The sequence below is a fragment of the Bicyclus anynana genome, chromosome Z (genome assembly GCF_947172395.1).
Source record: "Bicyclus anynana chromosome Z, ilBicAnyn1.1, whole genome shotgun sequence".
Taxonomy (NCBI): domain Eukaryota; kingdom Metazoa; phylum Arthropoda; class Insecta; order Lepidoptera; family Nymphalidae; genus Bicyclus; species Bicyclus anynana.
Window position 1 is genome coordinate 15,772,185 of NC_069110.1, and position 20,919 is coordinate 15,793,103.

A 20,919-nucleotide genomic window follows, 5' to 3' on the forward strand; every position below is an offset into this window, starting at 1 on the left:
CCCTCATTTATTTCTTCTCTTCTGTGTAAGTAATGTGTTCTGTGTAAAAAATAAGTGAATGATCAGCTACTTTTAAAATTTAATTATTATTCCTAATTTCAACTCTGTGGAATTAGTGTCGCAAAATTCAGTCCCGTCGTGACCATGATACATGCAACTGGGTCGAAATATCGACATTAAAAATCTCGTATATGTGGGTGTGTGTTACGAAATAAGTTTAAAATCATTGGTGTTGGCTATGCGACAAATCAGGATAAACGACTTTTGATATAAATTACCTACACACGGAATTCCATCGTTGTACATGGCTTTACTCCGGACCCAATAAAGCAATATCCACTCAACTCGCTATGCGTTTGATCCACAGAATATAAAGCATTATCCGTGGTTTGAGCAATGAAATTGTTTGACGGTAAATTGCTTAATTTGTAACATATTGGTTATTTCATTGTTTCTATTTGCCACAAAATACCACAAACCCACCCAACTTAAATATTATGAATTAACATTTATTATGCATTAAACACTCTTCGATTTTACCCGTTTATATTCCGTTCCTGTGAGAATATCGCATTAAAATGCCTTTATGTCATAAACGTTATCGGTTTGGGAAACGAACAGAAGAAGTCGAAGAAAAACTTGATTTTATACAAAACAAATGATTACAAACAGTAGAAAGAAAATGAGAAAAAAAAAACCTCGGTTGTCTGTAAAGTCGGTTTACTGACGATAGATGAACGTGACAACGTCATTAGAAAATACTGATGGGATGGTTGCATTTTTCAAAAGAAAATGTTCGTTTTTCTAAAATACTGTTTAATAATCTTCATAGAACAGAATATGCTTTATTTCTTGTGAAAAAATGTGGTAACCCTAGAGAGAGGGAACGAAGCATGACGTCATCTTTTTTCGGATTGGTCTGCTCCATCGAATTATAAGACGTTGACACGTCAAAAATACATGTGACCGTGCCAGTGCTTATTGCGTAAGCGTTAAGGTGAAACATGTTTAATATGATTTAATGTTTAACTTAAAATTAAAATAAAGCAATTATAGAAATAAAAAACCGAACTGCATAAAATACAAAACTAAAAAGAAAAAAAACAAGCTCAGTCAAGCTATTAAATCTAAAGTACTCGTAAGATAACGTACATCAACCACCGATATAAAACAAATATCCATGTGGGCGAATCCAACTCGCACTTGACCGGTTTTTACAATCAATGTTGTATTTAATTTAGTCTATTTCAGATATTTTATAATTTCACTTAATAAACTTGCTCGCATCTATAGTCATCAGCCTTACGTAGGTATGTTGTATTGGACAATTAATTAACAATATTTTTCTAATCTGTAGTCTTTTTAATAGCAATATACAATTTTACCATTGTAAAGTCCTCATGATAAACTCTTGAATTTGAAATCCATCGAATAATCTCGAGTCTATAGCGTCCAACAGGTTTGGAAGATATTAGGTAATAAATAATAAAATTGAGAGCCGTGATAGCCCAGTGGATATAATAACCTCTGTCTCCGATTCCGGAGGCAGTTTGTTCGAATCCAGTCCGGGGCATGCACCTCCAACTTTCCAGTTGTGGGCATTTTAAGAAATTAAATATCACGTGTCTCAAACTATAAAAAAAAAATATCGTGAGGAAAACTGCACACCAGAGAATAATTCTCTGCATGTGTGAAGTCTGCCAATCCGCATTGGGCCAGCGTGGTTTACTATTGGCCTAACCCCTCTCATTCTGAGGGGAGACTTGAGCTCAGCAGTGAGCCGTATATGGGTTGACAACGACGAAATAATAATACATACAAGATGCGCGCGATAAACATGATCATTCCTGCAGTCGAGCAAATAAAAGTTACATTTTTCAGGCTTTGTCTTTTTGCGATAACTCCTTCGATACGTTTAAAATATAATAATAATGTCAGAGAAATGCAAACTATCAAGCAATTTATAAAAAGTCGGAACTTATTGATGAAAATGAGAGACGAAAGAAAGAAGAAACTGCATGAAAATTTATTTAGTTGTTTTTAAGTTTATCGCAAATATACAGACAGACCGTGGATGCAGAATGCAAATAGCGGGGTCACTGTCAACTGCGTAATGTTGTCAAGTTATTATTAACAAAAAAACATTTTAATTCTACCTGCATTTCGACGTAAAAACCACCGTAGTCGCTTACTGAAAATAAAGAAAATATTGTTTTTATATCTCTCACTGTCAAGGTAATTGAGTGCAACATGACAGTTTCCCATTTGTTTAATTTGTCATTTTCCGGAGCAAGCTTTAAAGGTTTATTTACCGGGGAATATAAAATAATTGTTAACGTGACGTGGTGTACTAACGTAAAAACAAAATAAGAGAAAGAAACAAACTATGATAAACATGTTTAATCACGAGAGTTCTATGTAGAAATAATCTCTTTCTGAAACCTATTAATTAAGTCTCTGTAAATATCTACTACAGTACTGAGATTATTTAGGGTCTTACACAATCTAGGAACAGCTGGCCTATTCACTAATTTGGTCTTTATTAACAACCTTTTAAAAGAAACATTAAATCAACTCAGAAATGTCATCTACCTACAGTATGTTACCCACGAAGGGTTGTCAGTAGGCTCCAGATGACATTTGTTACATAATCTCAATTTCGTATAGTAACATACGTCAAAGATAGTGAATTAGCCTGCAGTAGAATTGGCATCAATGATAGTTTGGGATCATCAGATGTAAGGGAGTGTTTCTATTTGTAAAATGGTTTTTTTTTGGTGCAGTAGATCCAGAGATTACCACCAACAATAGGGATTATGACAGTTTTTCAAATTGTATATAAATTAAGAGTATGCTAATAGTAAAGCAATTTCGTAAAAGTAACAGGGTATCTGCGATCAGTACTTTCGGAGCTACAGGGATTTAAAGGGTCAGATTTGCGGCGATGCCGCGGATCCCTGAAAAACGCCGCATACAAAATGGCACGAACTAATGACGTCGTAGGTAATGTAAAGATCGTTAGATTTGTATGTGCGTTCAAACAAAATTACTAATATCTTTGTTATTTGTGCGTTTAAGTTTATAGTTCATGTATTAAAAAACGTCACATTTAATGTAAGGAAGCTAAAACTGTATGAATTTACATCTAATTACCATAAAAGATATTTTAATAGATTTTGAAATTTTATAATCTTATTTATTTTGCAAATATCCAGACAATCTTTGCTTTTTATGTATAAATTAGTTAACATTGACCTTATTTACCCGAATGTATCATAAAAATCAATATATTCAAACCTAGTCATCATCCTCATTATTACAACACAACAACCGAACATTATAACAATCACACAAACATACAAACTCACAAAATTTTTTTATAATATAAATATAGACAGTATAATAGTAGGGAAAAAAATACCACTGAGTGAACACTAGTTTAAATAAATACACCTTTCAAATCAAAGATTAATTATAAATTAAATGCTGTATGCACAGAGTAAATACCAGTGCTCGACGTAGTAAATTCAAATATTAACATGACGCAAATTGGAAATTATGTAATCTTATATGCATATGCAATTATGTAATTTTATACGAGAGCCGTGATAGCCCAGTGGATACGACCTCTGCCTCCGATTCCGGAGGGTATGGGTTCGTATCCAGCCTGGGGCATGTGCCTCCAACTTTTCAGTTGTGTGCAGAAATTAAATATCACGTGTCTCAAACGGTGAAGGAAAACATCGTGAGGAAACCTGCATACCTGAGAATTTTCAAAATTCTCTGCGTGTGTGATGTCTGCATGGTGGACTATTGGCCGGCAGTGAGCCGAATATGGGTTGATAATGATTATATGCATATGTAAAATTGTTAGTTTAAAATTACAAACAGACACTAATTCAATTTTATTTATTAGTATAGATTTAGCAAACAAGCGGTAGTTGCACGGTAGGTATAACATCCGACGTCCTTTAACTCGCTGTAATACAATCATAAAGCTGCAGTCGCTTGACGACAAATTTTATTACTCTATTTTCTAGAAACTATGTAATAAGCGTTGAACATAAAACAATTTCCAAGTTCAAGCGAAATTTGTTACAAGGTCTAGGTCTCTTGAACATTTAATATTTAAATAACATAAATACTGCCTTTGTTTCAATGGCGTTGAGGAAGAGAATGTTATAATTTACCTCGCCTTCAAAGGATCATTTTATGTTAAGGTCGAATATTTTGTGTATTATTCGAAGATGTATTTTAGCACAATATTTTAATTTTATTATTATGTGGTATACAAAAAAACAACAATCAAACATTATTAGTCCAGTATCCGGGTAACATTTTAACACTACCTGCATCAATCATAACAAGTGATTTATATAAAAAAAAAAATCTTTTTTTTTTCTGTCTGAGTAGATAGCTCCCTGCGAAACCAATACGGCGTCACCGGGAGGTTTCGACAAGCGCAGAAGCATCGCCTGATGAGACCTGAAGGCTGTAAGTAAGATAGACGACGGAACGACTCTCTAAGGGCGTCTCCTATGAGACTCGGGCCTCGGCTTAGAGGGCCAGTCCGGAGGGGGTAACCGTGACCTGAGTAAACAGTCTGGACGCCCATACGATAGTGAGTTACAAAACCCAACTTGCAACCCAGCTTGGCAACTTCTTTCGTAACGCTCCTGATGGTCCGCGCCGGCCAGGGGGCGTGTAGCGATGAATGAAAAAACCTGCACGAAAAAACGACTGATGCACCTCACTTCTCTGCATGCACGGTTTAACACCCACGCAGTCTTTCCCACCGTCGCCCGCATATCATGGGAGTGTCATCAACAAACTTGCCAGGCTATACACCATTGTTGAATACCTTGTGCCAGTGGTGGATCCTAGGGCAGCAAATTTTGTGGGGCGGCAAATTTGACCCAAGACATTTTGTCTTACAGAAATAAAGTATAACATTTCTGAATATATATAGAAAAATTAATTGAAAATTGAAAATTTAGCCAATATGCTGCAGCATATAAGTAAATTTATTGTATATACTGAAATTAGTGTACATATAATAAAATACTAAATCGTGCGAGATATTTGACATCTGTACTAAACTGTTCTAATCTGAAAACTCTCGTCTGCCTATAAATGAAAAATGGGAGTAGGGTACCGAATTTCAGAGGTCAGTAGAAGGCAAAAATTTAACAATTGGCGGCAAGTTTGTAAATTCGCCACTGCCCTATGCACGCCATTGCAGTCGAGCCTTCGAAATGTTACAAAAGCTGAACTGGAAGTTTGTCAGTCTGTCATAGATCTATACTCCTGGCAAGGCTGCAAAACTTTTTACTTTTATAAAAATGATGTTCTAGCTTACACGCGCCGCTCTATAATTCAAACATGTTAGCAATTCTTTCAGTTTCAGTTTCAAAGCCGTCGTAACAGTTTGTCAATAAAAGTGCCATGAAAACATTTTCTTTTCAAGCTTTTGAAAATACAAAGTTTTTAAGTCGTTCTTCGTAGTGTCGTTGTTTGTGAAAAACACTTCTCGGAAAAGTCCATTATAGAGAATTGTCAATGCTTTATATTTTGTATTAGAACAACTAATGGTTGGATTTTTCCCAACATTAATTAAGTACTAAGGAAAGCGAAAAATGCAGGGCTTTGTTTATATTACTCTGTGCCGAGTTAATCAAGTAGCCCTTGACTGCGATCTTACATAATATCAATATTTGGAAGAGATACAAGTTTATTCTACTGGACGGCCTTTGCGGCGCAGTGGTGTACGCGATGGATTTACAAGACGGAGGTCCTGGATTCGGTCCCCGGCTGGGCCGATTGAGGTTTTCTTAGTTAGTTAGGTCTGGCTCATGGGAGGCTTCGGCCGTGGCCTACTAGCACTGGTATACCGCCTACCAACAATGAAGCAGAATGATGGGTCTAACCTTCATATCCATTCCTATAATAAGAAGGGCCATGTAGTGGGCTGTTAATATAGGCCGTAGGTAGTAATATACCAATTTTGTAGAAGCTAGCTTATTGTTGAAAATATTATTTACCCGCAAAGGAAAGTCTAGTATACGTATATTAAACGTGTTCTCAGGAAATTGGTTTAATAGTAGAACCGCAGCTGCGGTTGCCCGGCAGCGTCTCATAAAGTGCAAAATTATATTTAAGTTTTATAATTATTTAGACGGCACGGCATGGTTATTTAAACGGCACGGCGTTTTTAACCGACGTTAAGAAGGAGGAGGTTCTCAAGTTGACTGGTATGTATTTTTTTATGTATGTAGATATACATCGATTACTCGAAGACGCTTGAACCGATTTGAAAAATTGTTTTTTTTTTTGTTTTAAAGGATAAACTCCCCATGTGGTCCCATATTCATCATGTTAGGGTCTGATGATAGAAACCTGGAGAAATCGAGGAGAACTTTCAAAAATTATATGAATGTTTAGTGTGTTCGTAATTTTTTTTATTGAGTGTTTTTAAGTACTACAATTTAATGAAGGTTTGGAATTGATCTGATGATGGAGCCAAAGCCAACAGACGAGGGAACTCCTCAACAATTTACAGCAATTACCTTGCGTTTGGGCTTAATTAATTTGTATTGACGAGAACCTTCCACTTAGATAGGTTGTGATTGTCATTAGTGGTCTAGTGATGAAAATAGTAATGAAATTTTAATAAAAAAATACAACATTCTAGGTCTATGCTCCATATCCACTTTGCTATAAGGAGGGAGGCTTAGCCCTGTAATGGGCCGTTAAAAAGGCTGATAATGAAGATGACACCCTTTCACATAATAATTCATCAGACTAATCTTGTGCATTGGAATAGCGTGGTGGGTCTAAGCTCCATATACCCTCTGCTATAAAAAGGGAGGCTTAGCCCTGTAGTGGGCCGTTAAAAAGGGTGATAATGAAGATGTCACCCTTTCATATAACAATTCATTAGACTAATCTTGTGCTTATTCATAAACACTACATATTTCTGAATAAGCATAAGATTAGTCTTACATTTCTTATTATTTTCAATAATATTCAGGCTTCGCGTAATGTCCCGTAGCTCTTTACAATAATATTAAATACTGTTAGATGTATTACTAGGTCATGAAAAATGAGCCGCTCAAAAGAGGAAATTTCCACATCTCATGTTAATTGTAGTCAACAACGAATGTTATTTAAACAAATAAATACCTAGATATCGTCTACAATGTCGAGTTGAGTGTAAGTGAAGTGTAAAAACTATATATACATAAATAAATAATGGAATTAAAGACAAAATTGTGTAGGTGTGCGCTCAGTTTTGGAGCCTGTAACCGATCTATGATATAAAATTATCATTGGCTCTTTACAGATAAAATGCACTGTACTCCACAGTATATAAAAAATCACCCCCACATCATGTAGAGGTACCCAAAATATATATTTTTAATGATTTTAGTTTACAACATTGTTAACATTTTTAATGTACCTACTTACCTACTCATTATTCATGCTAAATTACAGCATTCTGGTAGTAATAGTCTCTGAGCTAAACAGCGGACGGACGGATTCTTTGTGGATGCGGATCTCTTAAAACTAGTCAAGCAAAATTTACGCCATCTATTGACTAAGCTTGACGCAACTTGGTTTCTGTTATACATTATCAGTGACCAAGTTGTGTTCAAGCACAGAATACGTGATAGCAAACGTAAGCCAAGTGGTTTATATCTACGTTAAAAATATCAGTTAATTTACAAAGATGGCGATATTCGAACTTATTAACACCATCTATCAAAAACTAGCGACTGAGTACATGCTACTGAGTCTGTTTGTTTGTTTGAACCTGTAAATCTGCGTAATAGTGTGGCATGGAGAAAAAAAATTGATTGAACTTATATTAAGAGTAGATTAAAGATGTTTTTCCATGATTATTTAAATTAAAAAAGATTTCGACGAATTCTTAAAAACCTCTTCGTTTTTTGAAGTTGGCTAAAAATACGATTATCTTGCTACCACAACTAACGCCAACGTATTCATTTAAATTCGCACAGTTAAAAGTTTCGCGCGCAAATTATCGCCATATTATTTTTTGACGTTTGGACTTTGACATTAATATAATACCACAGTATTTTGTTATCTTTTGATTACAGCCATAGACATAGACTACATCGAAAAGGAATACCCGCTTTAAATTGCAATTCCAACAAAAATATTAAAAATTATGCGTTCTACGCTCAGACTAATTAAATATATGGACTAGTATCGCATCCAAATTCACCAACAAAATTGTCTGTAATTTTGTGAGGAAAACGAGATTCGATTTGGTATATGTATAACTTAAAGGTACTAAACTAGAAGTTGTTGACCGTTTTTTGCACCATTCAACTGCACAAAATGATATATTTTTACGGAGCTCTTTAACCCACGAATACGATAACAAGAAACATCGAGAAAGACAGTTTTTATAATCTTTGACTTGACTTTGACAGAAAAGTAACGTCTAGCAAGGCAGGTCCACGCAAATCAGGTATTTAATAATCTGTGATATGTAACAATTGGTCCGAGGTTTCACGTATTCTTTTCAGCTTCGCATCATGTTTGCTCTACTTCGCGCGCGTGTTCTCTGATTTTATTTTAGTTTTTGAAAAGCGAAAAAGTTATAGTAAGCTGCAACTTACATAAATTATTGAGTTATGAAATTACACAATTTAACAGATCTTGTCTCGTTTCACCGTTTTTCATCGGGATTCCCATTCGCGCCGTATTCCCACTATCAATTCGCACAAGATTAGGGCACGGCTTTGAGCCCAGTATATTCTGTGCAAATATTGTATTACTCAATCTGTGCCGATGACCTGATTCTTATTTGACGTTTGTGATTTCTTTTCCATACATAATCTGTGATTGTTTTGTGCACGCCAGTGTGCCTTCGGCCAAAAGATTCGTCAATTTAACGGATTCTCCATCCTTTACGCACACATTGTGGTGTTTATGGAAAATGCCTTTTCCATCCCTTTTTAATTATCCGATCATTTTCGGAACCGAAGCCAGTCTATGCTCTGTTGTGATTGGCTGAACCTTTTTATTAAAGTTTTATTTTTGCCTTGTAAAAAAACATGGCTGCAATTATAGTGAAATGTAAATATGTTCCTTGAGTGAAACTGTGAAACCAGTGGAACTACAGGAAACTACAAATCAATTTATCAAGGATTTTATTTCTATTTATTTATTTTCTGTATATTATTGTATAGTATTGTTAATAAAGAGTTAAAGTTTGATTTGTGCTCGGTTAATTTCAGTGTTCGATAGTAAAAGTGCAAAAGTGTTTTTGTTTTTCGTTCAAAATGAAGCGCTGTTGCGTGCCTAAGTGTAAAACAGCTATTAATTTACGTGCTGTACCATATACTGATGTTACTAGATGGAAGGTATGGTTGATCAATTGCCTGTTTTTGCGTAAATATTCCTGTTTACCTTGCTATGTTATTAATCATAGGTTAAGGTTAACTAAGTCTGCGATACTTACTTTGAATTTGGAAATTAGTGATTTAAACCAAAACGCTGTTCTAGCACCTACAAATTCCAAGTTCCTAGAGGTATCTTTCATCGGGCCTAATAAATACGAATAAACGATAGTTGACCATGTAACTACTACTTCACAAACAAACAAATAGCCTGAAATGCAGACTAACGCATTAAATGTCAACATTAACGAACAATCAATTATATTTCTACAAATAGTGTCTGTCTAGGCTCACAATCCCAGTCCGAATATTTACAGAGTTCAATTTTACCTGATCCCCTGCCTTCTGCTTCACAGAATCCCTTTGTGCATGTTAGGCCTCATTTTAGACACAAGCCTCATAGAAAGTCTGACATAATTCCTAGAGTTCGATCAGCTAAGTTTGAAACTCCTAGGAAGCAAAAGTTTCGTCAGAATATTAGAACATTAAAACAAATTTTGCGCAATGAGACTTACAAATGCTAACAATTATAGTCAAAACTTTATGCTAGTAAGGACAATATTTTATTTCAAATTATCCTTTGTTAACTCAGTTTGGGAAATTATTAGTGGATTCACAGTTAAGATAATCTGATTCTAAAGTCAAATCTCCTAGATACACTAATGATGAGAAAATCTTTGCACTTTCATTATTTAAGTTGAGCCTTAATTTTTACAAATTCTTACAGAAATATTTAATATTCCTATCCAAATCAACTACAAACTCTCTATTAACTAAAATACCTGTGAGACCAGGTATTAGTGAATTTATTTTCCAGCATTTGGCTGATTGTGCTAAGAACACACAGACTATGGGTTTGCAGTGTATATTGTTGTTTGATGAAATGGCTGTCAACAAAAATTTATTTTTTAATATTCATTCTGGGGTTATTGAGGGTTTTGAAGACCTAGGAACATAGGTGGTGAACGAGCAAATAATGTTGCAGATAAAGTTTTAGTTTTTATGTTACGTGGCTTATTTCCATCTTGGAAAATACCTTTAGCTTATTATTTTCTCTGTGATGGAATAAAGACTTTAAATTTAAAAAGAATTCTTAGAGAAATAATTGAGGCAATATTTAAATCTGGATTTATTTTAAGAGCTACGATCTGTGATTAAGGTTCTGCAAATGTAGCTGCAATAAATTCATTAATAACTGATACACACAGAGAATGCCTTCATAATAGTAATGAAGATGCTGAAAATATATTTTATTATATGATTAATAACAACAAGGTATATCATATTCATGATGTTCCTCATTTGTTAAAATGCTTCCATAATAATTTTCAGAAGAAGGACTTGATCATTGGAAATCAGCATGCTCAATGGGCTTTCATTGAACGGGCTTATGCTACTGATGGTGCAGGAGGACGTGCCAGAACCATAGATTTAAACGATAAACATATAAACCCAAGTTCCTACGATAAGATGAAGGTAATTATGCATTACATTATATTAGGAAATGCTTTCTGAGGGAAGGGAGTGTAACAACTTCAGCTTCCCTACTCCAGACTGAGAATTAATATGAACTGTAGATTATAACTCCATACCATTTTTCGGGGTTTATGGGGGTGACAAGCGCAATATAAGAGTTACAAATGAAGTGTAACTCTCTAGCCTCTGCACCTCAACTCCACTCTCACTTTCACGCGGTGGACCCCGTTACTTCAAACAACTTTGTGGAAGACTAGGAGAAATCCCAGTGGGAAACGGAGTCGACAAACAGACGAGAGTACAGGAGGGATTACTGGCGCAAATATTTTGGTCCAATAATCTGGTGATCTTAAAGCGAGGGAAGAATCACGTAAGGCTTTATTAATTAACAAGAACAAGCCATATCATCACACGAATGTGTGTGTCTGTGTAAGTATGTTTGTACCTCCTTTACGCTGCGGCTTGCATACCGATTTGACTGAAATTTGGAACAGTTTACTCTGTATTAACACGGCTACTTTTATTGCGAAGAAAATCACAGTGGGATTTGTGTTGAGTAGCAAGCGTCTGTTAGTATATCATAATATCACATGATGTTCCATATTTTGTTAAAATGCTTATCTAATATTTTTCAGAATACCTGGATCACTGGGCATCTGCGTGCTCAATATGCTTCCATCAATGTTAAGAATATGCTACTGTTGGTGTAGGAGGAGGGTGTCCGAGAACATAAAAAATTACTTAAGATGAAGGTAATTACGTATTGATTTAACTAATTAACTAACAGCCCACTACAGCACCAGACTTGTCTCCATACAGGAGATAGATACGGATGTCAAATATTTAAATAAGGCTACACTAGAAGATTCGCTCTGATAATCCTTTTGACTAATTTTGTCATTTGTGGGGTGGGAATATTATGAGTGGTATATAATAGTATAATTTTTGTAACTAATATGTCTGAGAAATCTATAAATATAAAAGAAAGTCAGGTTTGTTACAACACTTATAACTCAAGAACAGCTGGACCGATTAGGCTAAAAATTGGTGGAGAGGAGCTTAGATTTGGAGAAGAACATAGGATACTTATGGTAGAGGTAGAGTTGAGTAGAGTATGGTAGAGTAGGTGTTGGGTGGGAGTATGGTAGGGTAGCTGATACTCTTTAACGCCGCAACTACTGAACTGATTTGGCTGAAATTTATAACGAAGATAGATATTACCCTGGATTAATTTAGGAATATCCCGGAAAATCTATGGTTCCCGCGGGATTTGTGAAAAACTGAACTTTCCACGTGGACGAAGTCGCGGGCATCCGCTAGTTTAATATAATTTTGGTAAAAATTGTTTACGATTTTGATTTTTGGTAAATCAAAAAATCATGATAATTAATTTTACTTTACAGGTCAAATATGCTTCAGATGTCTTCAGTTTTAAAGGTGTACACTGCCTTACTTTGGAAAATGAAGTCATATTATAAAGAACTTCGTTATAGTGTTCCATATGTCAACATGACTGCCTCTGTGGTCCAGTGGTTAGTCTATGTGTTCACAAGCTCCTGGGTTCAAATCCTGGGTAGAGCTAAATGAGATACTGAGTTTTTCCTTCTTTTAAGAAATTTTTAGTTATAATTATCAGCCGTGAGTTGGAAAGTTGGTGGCATTACACCCCATTAGTTCTAGTTCACAAACGCCATTCAGATTGAAACTTTTTCTCCTTCTCCTAGAACTATGATTGAGGTGTCATTTTTTCGGAAACACATTTGAAAAGCTTTTGAAAAAATTAAAGGGCTGCTTGCAAAAATTGCAAAAGTTATAAACAATTAACTAAAATATAAGGGGTTTGTTTTTTTAATATCAAAAACTATTTAAGATATTTCCAATTTGCCAAAAGATTCAAAAAGAAGAGGAAAATTGCTAACAAAAACTATAACCTTTAGAAGTCTGGCTTAATATTTATTGAACTAAATAACCTCTGGATTTACTGATTGACTTCCAAATTCTTTTACCATGTTATTTGTGAGTTTCATAGGCATATTTTTATCCTCCTATTCTCACCAAAACGGGAACTACGCGGGTGAAACCGGGGGGCGTCAGCTAGTTATGTATATAAATTCTGTAGGATTTTAAATAATTTTAACAGTTGTAAACTATTTCCAGGAGAAATACTTTATACTTATATACATAATACTAATTTACTTAATTTTACCTTACAGGTCAATTATTATGTTTCGGACGTCTTCAGTTACAGAGGTACACTGTACACTGCCTTTTACTTGGGAAAATGAAGTCATACGAAGATTTTAGTTATAGTGTTCCACAATTATGTTAACATAACTCTCTTACATACTTATAACATAAGCCTCTCTGGTTCAGTGGTTACCCTATGTGGTCACGAGGTCCGGGGTTATATAAGATACTGAGCTTTTCATCTAAGAAACTTATAATTCGCAGTCCTTAGTTGGGAATTTAGTGGTGTTACACCCTGTGCCTCAGAGTGCATGTTAACCTGTCCCGGACAAGGCCACGTCCCGTAAATAATGGATAAAACGCAAATGGTAGATACGCCACCTAATTCTACAATTCTACGTTTTATACTAATTTACTACCCTCTATAAGTGTACAAGTTTTTAAAATAATGGTTTTTTCGATTAAAAATTAGATTTCATCATTTTTTACCGGACAATGTGTTTTAAATCGGGTCCTAATGAAAGAAAAATAATTATTACACAAAAAATAGTCAAATTAGTTATAGATAATAAGGTGGTGCATCTATCATATTAGTCTGATCTACATGTGCTCTTTAGTATAAAAAAAAAGTTCTCCGTCTCCTATAAAAATGGTTGAGGTGTTATTCGATTCGGAATTGAATATACATAGTTTTTGAAAAATTTGAAGGCCCGCTCACTAAAATTGCAAAAGTTAGATAAATAATTCACTAAAAATGAAAAAGGGGTTCAAGCATTTTTATAGGAGACAGAACTTTTTTTTACTAAAGAGCAGTGACCACATTCCATTCAGTTTAAATGCGTTATATCCATTAATTACGCGACATCTGTCATATATTTTGTGAAGTAGTCATATAATTTTGTAACTGTACAATTTGGTATTTTACTGCATGGAAATGTTTACATTTTTATTAAAGAAATAAATAAAAGATTTTGCCTTTTTTTATCATACAAAATAAAGTCTAGTAACAATATAAATAATCGAGATAAACGAAACCGGCATATCAGAAGACCGGTAACATTTTACGGTTATATGGGATAACCACAAATAGTACGGCATAACCTACTTTCACAAATCAATTTAACTACAGAATAAACCTACGACCCCTTCCAACCATTTTCAAATTACTACAAGCATTTCCGTTTCCGCCGTGTAGGCACATTCTACATATACATAGAATAGAAAGAGAGGGCAAAGGGATTTTTAATGAAGATTTGCCTTGTATGAGAGAGATAAAGGATAAATTTATGAATGAAATTTGTGGTTATATGATTTTAAAATTATGAATGAAATTCAAATTTCTCAAATGTGCTAAGCAGTTTCTATGAAGTAAGCTGTCTGTATCTTTTTAGCCGTTTGTGGTTTTGTGGGTGAGGTCGTGGTGACAGGTGAGGTTTTAAATTTTTGTCAAAGTTTTGGTAAATTCAATAAATTATCGTTGTTGAAATATCATTTTTAATTCGGTGATTCACTTGTTTTGGTAATTTGTTATCAGCAAAGTGTAGACAAATAATTTCAAAGGTATCTATAACGTATTAAGTTACAAACAGCCTTCAGTTTACAGACGTAAAGCGTATACGTGCACAATTGTATTTATTTCTAATAACAGATTATTGTTATTGTATCGCTAATATTTTCAATTAATACGGTTGTGAACCTAATTAACGCTCGTTTTAATAATTTACTAATTTACATTTTCATCTGTGAGTTATTAGCATATTTAATGGAACTGCGTTTTAGAGTAGTAGGTACGAGATCGATATTTTCTCGTCTAGTTTCGTATCCCCGCCCTAAACTCATCATTAAACTCTAGGTACATAACATGGAAGCTTACAACATTTAGACATTGTGAAATTGAAACATTAAACGAGTCAGTTTTAACATCGCAATTTTATCATATTTGCAGGAAATAATAACATAGGTGTGTGGGTTGCTCAAAACCTGATTACAACTTCGACAAAATGGACGAAAAACCGCAACAAACTGATGTGATTGGGTCCTGGAATCCAGTCAATTTTGGTCAGTGTAATAAAATTCATTTCCTAGAATAATAGGTTTATTCCATTTAATATTGTTACAATTTATATTAATATTAACTAAATATTTAGTCAGATTCTTTTTATAAACCTCAAGAATCATCTATTACTGGTATTAAAATACCCAAGTAATTCGGTCTGTCTAAAGTTGCTGTCTGTGAAAAAGTAAAAATTATTCTGTGCGCTTTTTCTTTTGAATGTATTGTTTTAATTTTAAAATATCAAGTAGTGATGAATTTATTAAATTGACAGCGCTAGAAGTTCCAAAGGTAGCGTAAAAAGGCATAGTCAGGCAATTTTGTTGATGGGGAGGAGAGACTGTGCGGGTGTGAAATCGTGTGTGCGGGGAAGTGAGGTGCATTAGTTGTGGTTTTTTCATTCATCACTACACACCCCTGGCCCACGCGGACCATCAAGAGTGTTACGAACAAAGTTGCCAAGCTATATAAGCCTCGTGTCTGAAAATCAACATATAAAATATATTTAGCTTTCATGTGGACTACATATGCATATTCCTGGCAATAAATAATTGAGTGTTATTTGTTGCAGTGCTGAGTGTCTTGGAAGAGAATGGCTGGCTCTTACTGGCTCTGTGTGGTGTATCCTATATGCTGTATGGCCGTATACGGCAGTACTACGAGATATGGAAGACTGTGCATGAAGATGCAGAGTACCATAAAGGTTATATTTGCGTATTTTACTATTACTGTACTATCTGACCACATAATTTCACCCTCATATCCAGTTCCCATGAGAATACAAGGGTAAGATATGGCCTATGTTACTTGTTGATAATAGAGCTTTCCATTGATGATTTTTTTTTAAATTGGTTGTGGTTTAGACATGAAAAAGTAACAAACAAACTCAATGTGAGTATCATCATAAGTGTATTGGAGCAGTATGGTGGGTCTAAGCTCCTTATCTTCCAGCTGCTACAAAGTGGGAAGCCTGTTCTTGTATGTTGCTCAATAAAAAATTATAGAACATTGAGTGATAGATGTCTACCTATGCTACGTCTGATGATCTCAGATGATTTTGATGACTCTCTGTGCAGATCCTGACAAGATGCTGATGCGCATGGAAGATTTTCACCGTGTGCGAGAATTGCAGCAGAGACAGATGGAAGAGGCCACGAAGAAAGCTTGGCAGCAAGAGAAAGAAGTTAGTGTAACTGGTTTTAGTTAAAAGCACCGAGTTACATTTAGCTAGGTAGATCATTATCAGGCAATGGACGTCAATTGCTTAGACATAGGCCTCTTGCAGCCTGCATTCATCTTCTAATCTTGGAAAATGTTGGCTTTGGATGTAATTGAAAGGCATGCATTTGTGAGTGAAACATGTTTATGAATTGTAGGTTTCTAAACGGGTTTCTGTTCTACACTCATAACGTGTCGCTGTAAACAATATGTTACTGCAGTGCTGACATCAAAATTCAAAATTCTTTTATTTCAATTAGGCTTAGTATACAAACACTATTGAAACGTCAAGTTATGTCATGTTATGATTTAATGGTGGTACGTAGTTTTTTTTATTGTTCTATTATTCTCGTGCGATCAGTCGACAGACTATGAGCAGAGGTGTTGTAAGTAAATTTGGCGGTTAAAAGCAATCTTCCCCAGTGGGAGCAGCTCCATGTAAATGTTATTTATGGCTTTCAATCAAATGTGCCGTCTTTTCAAGCGTTGAATCGTCTGTGGTATAGTTAACTATACAGCCAGGTGATTCGGATGGTTTCTGAGTCTGGCTTTGTACTTGATGTTACGTAAAGTTGAAAACTTAAAATTAAAGTTATGACATCCTATAGTTTTTACCAATGATAAATTAATCTGCGACCACCTGATGTTAAATGAGGAAATCTATGATGGAAGCAGGCTTATTTGGAAGAGGTACAAGTTTAGTCTACACAAATCTCTGATCTTGCCGGAAGGCTTAATCGTTGGGATTTGCCTATGTCTTTCCTGGTATAGTGGTAACCAGACCAGACCTAAGCCAATTTAGAAATTATAAAACCTAAACTGACCCAAGCTGATAATCATAGATCTCAGTTAATCATCATAATACTACCAACTGTGCCGTACCATCAACCAGTACCAACTGAGGAAGGTAAAAAGATTTGTATACATACATCACTTCTGTGCTGTCAAGTTTCTGACCAATTATTGTATAGGACCTGCCTCGCTAGACGTTACTTTTCTGTCAATGTATATGATCAACAATCTAATGCTTTTATAAAAACTCTATAGTATCATTGTTTCAAAGTTGTAATTGTGCTTGAGCCGTGATAGCCGAGTGGATATGATCTCTGCCTCCGAAGGGTGTAGTTTCGAATCTGGTCTGAGGCGTGCACCACCAACTTTTCAGTTATGTGCATTTTAGAAATTAAATATCAAGTGAAGGAAAAACATTGTGAGGAAACCTGAGAATTTTCTTAATTCTCTGCGTGTGTAAAGTCTGCCAATCCGCATTGGACCGGCGTGGTGGACTATTTGGCCTAATCACTCTCATTCTTACAGGAGACTCGAGCTCAGCAGTGAGCTGAATTTGAGTTGATAATGAAGATGATCAATCGTGTTCGACGATTAAAGAGCTCCGTAAAATACCTTTTTGTATGGTTGAATGGTGTAAAAAACGCGCAAATCTTCTAGTATAATATAAAATGTATACCAAAGCTTGTTTTCCTCAGAAAATTACAGACAATTTGGTTCGTGAATTTGGGTGCGATACTGGCCTTTCTATAATTGGTCTGAGTTTCAAGTACATCTAAAGCCAACTGCGGCAAAATAATCTTGACCAGCTGTTGGTGGACTGTTTCAGCGCGAGGAACGCAAGCGACAGGAGAACTTAGAGCGGCTGCAGAAGTATGGCGCGGCCGGCGGTAGCAGACTGGGCGACGGAGATGGTAAGTGTCCATTTTTATTGGAGTTTACTACTCACTGTATTATCACTCACAGTAGTAAACTCCACTCACTCACTCTTGCTGTGAAGGTGTTTAGATTTAGCAGTACCAAATTATTTTTATCCTATAGAACAGAAAATATAGTCAGTAAAACAAAAATTTAATTTTCTTTTTGAGCCACTAATATTTTTTAATTAATAAAACTAAATATTATTCTTATTCCATTAGCTGGCAATATTAAGTAAGAATTTTTATCACAGCAACATGCTCGTAAGTCACAAGCTGGCAGACTATGTCAATGATAATTGTGTAGTTGCTTTCGTTTTAGGCGTTTTTAAAGCAATAGAAGGTATTTTATGTTTCATGATTCTCTGTCTAATGGTCTAATGTTTATTAAGCTTACATAGGATATTAATTCAATTCCAATTATTTTTATTGGCTGTTTGGAATACATTTACTGTACTGTCTAAAGTTAATTAGTAGACAAGGGAGAGAAAGATAAGATATTTAATACTTATTAATGGTGGTTTCAAAAAATATGAAAATTATTTTCTAAACAAAGTTTGTATCTTCTACATGCAAAAATATTATCAATTAGCTTGTAAATTATAAATAATAGAGGCCCATTTTGGGACATGTCCTCCGATCATGGAATTTCTGTCTAAACTAGTCGGAAAATACTGTGTTATTAGTGGGGTCGGGGATCACCATTAGTAAAGGTGCCGTGAGGTTGTGGTTCGATCCTATTGAGTTTAGCCTTGCTTTAGCAGAGGCGCACGGCACTCAATTTTTAACTACTACTTTTGACAGCCTCCGTGGCGTCTGTGGTGACGTGGAGGTATGCGCGGTGAATTTACAAGACAGAGGTCCTGGGTTCGATCCCTGGCTGGACCGATTGAGGTTTTCTTAATTGGTCCAGGTCTGGCTGGTGGGAATCTTCGGTCGCGGCTAGTTACCACCCTACCGACAAAGATAATAATGATACTAGTATTAGTGAACATTATCTATTATTTAACATTATTAACAAGATGAATTGCTATGTCCACAGACTTCCTGCCATTGAGTGGCGGAGGGTCGACATCTTCCTACCGTCCGCCCAAGCGCTCTGCGTGCTCACGCGGCGGCTGCGGCCGGTAGACTGACCCTCGCAATCTGCATCTACAGACCAGGGAGGGGTTAAGGGGCGGGAGGGCGGTGCATCAACTGCTCCTAAACCGTATAGTGTAAGATCCGGCATTAGAAATATGTACCCTCATCTTTTATTCATTGGTGTTATGAAATAAATAATAGATAATGTTCACAGTGGCACATTTCAAATTGATCAAAAGTACTTTGTTCAGTTATATTAAGCCTAAAATAAGCTTTTATTTGTTATATTAGACGCTTAAACAACTGATGAGGGTATATAATAGTACATTATGATATAAGTGCGGTAAGTTGAAAATTACAGCCGAGACGATATTGCAAGCTCGAGCCGTAGGCAAGAGCTATAGTAAGCAAGCAGAGGCTGTAATTATCAAAGCGCACGTATATCATACGACGTTTTATAACTTTATAACACATTTGCGAAGAAACACACTTTCTGAAAATTTATTTGCATCTTCGCCTGTTTTCCATGTCATGACAATTTTTATGTTTGCACAGGTGGTGATGGGTGCCCCAAAAACAGCCAGTATTACTCATAAAGTAGATTATTATTTTCGCGTTTCTGTTACAGATAAATGGTTGTCATTTATTGTCAAAATTATTAAAATGAAAGAATTAAATGTTAGTTATTATATTTTATCTCACAAAGTTAATTTTATTCATAAAATGTTGAGCACTTTTCTGTCATAAAAACTCTTTGCTAAGATTTATAAAAGTACTGTTCGTTTTTAGATGATGAAAGTTTTACATTACATTAAAGCACATGTGCATTTTACATTACATTACGGCACATGTGCGCAAGGAGATACATTACAATATTGAAATTGGTGAAATAAGCGATACTTTACGAGCAAATGTGTTATAAATAACATTACTTAACTGTATATATCAACCCCACAGTTGCAGTGTAAAAGCTGGCAACCTATATTTTTTCAATTCTTATGGTTATATTCTATTAAGTATTAAATTAATTAAAAAAAAAATCAATCAACTGATAAGGGTATATATTTCTTATGCCGGATCTCGTACTAATACTTTTGTGATGGTTTTTATTTTTATAAGATATTCGGGAAAACAAGGCCAATATTAACGCATATTTACATTAAAAAAACAAATTAATTGTCAGGATATTGCAAACAAACATTGTAATATCCTGATATGTTTATATATTTAAAAGGATTATATAATTTGATTTCAAAAGGATGTAAAATTTCAAATTTAATCAAAAATATTTTTTTAGAATTTAAAATGTCCTGAGTGTAATTCATATTAATTTATTATGAAACACGGCTAAAACTTACGTGATACAATATCGGAGTATGCCCGGCTAGTTTCGAACGCATACGGGGCCCTTAGTCATAAGCTGGTTCTTGCAACGTGGCACGATCCAAACTGCGACGCAGCGGCGCGCGCGGCCGCTCGCAGCGCGCGTTAAGAGAGGGGCTGAGGGGTGCGGAGTGAAGGTTTCGTTCATGAATGTCATCTTGATTGGATCCATCTTCTTGTAAACGTACCTTACCCGTAGTCGGAACGGTACCTTCACCCCTTAGCCCCTCTCTCAAAAATATTTTAACGTAATTAGATGAAAATTCATAAATGTTTAACTTCCTTACATTAAATGTTACATTATTCATTATCAGAAATATATACGTAGAAGTACAATTAACAAAGATATTTGTAATTTCTTTTGAATGCCCATACAAAAATA

At 35.2% G+C, this 20,919-nt stretch overlaps 1 protein-coding gene across 2 annotated transcripts; it reads left to right on the forward strand.

The window, feature by feature from the left end:
- Window positions 1–14,378: 14,378 nt before the first annotated feature.
- On the forward strand, window positions 14,379–20,883 carry LOC112048027 (uncharacterized). Of its 2 annotated transcripts, none has more exons than XM_024085362.2 (6): window positions 14,379–14,521; window positions 15,040–15,152; window positions 15,719–15,850; window positions 16,224–16,330; window positions 17,984–18,068; window positions 19,114–20,883. In XM_024085362.2, exons 2-6 carry the CDS (start codon window positions 15,095–15,097, stop codon window positions 19,200–19,202), a joined length of 471 nt encoding a protein of 156 aa, XP_023941130.2. In that variant the 5' UTR covers window positions 14,379–14,521; window positions 15,040–15,094; the 3' UTR covers window positions 19,203–20,883. The 2 variants fall into 2 exon arrangements, with proteins under 2 accessions (XP_023941130.2, XP_023941129.2); XM_024085361.2 differs by having other exon boundaries at window positions 14,521–14,654.
- Window positions 20,884–20,919: the final 36 nt, after the last annotated feature.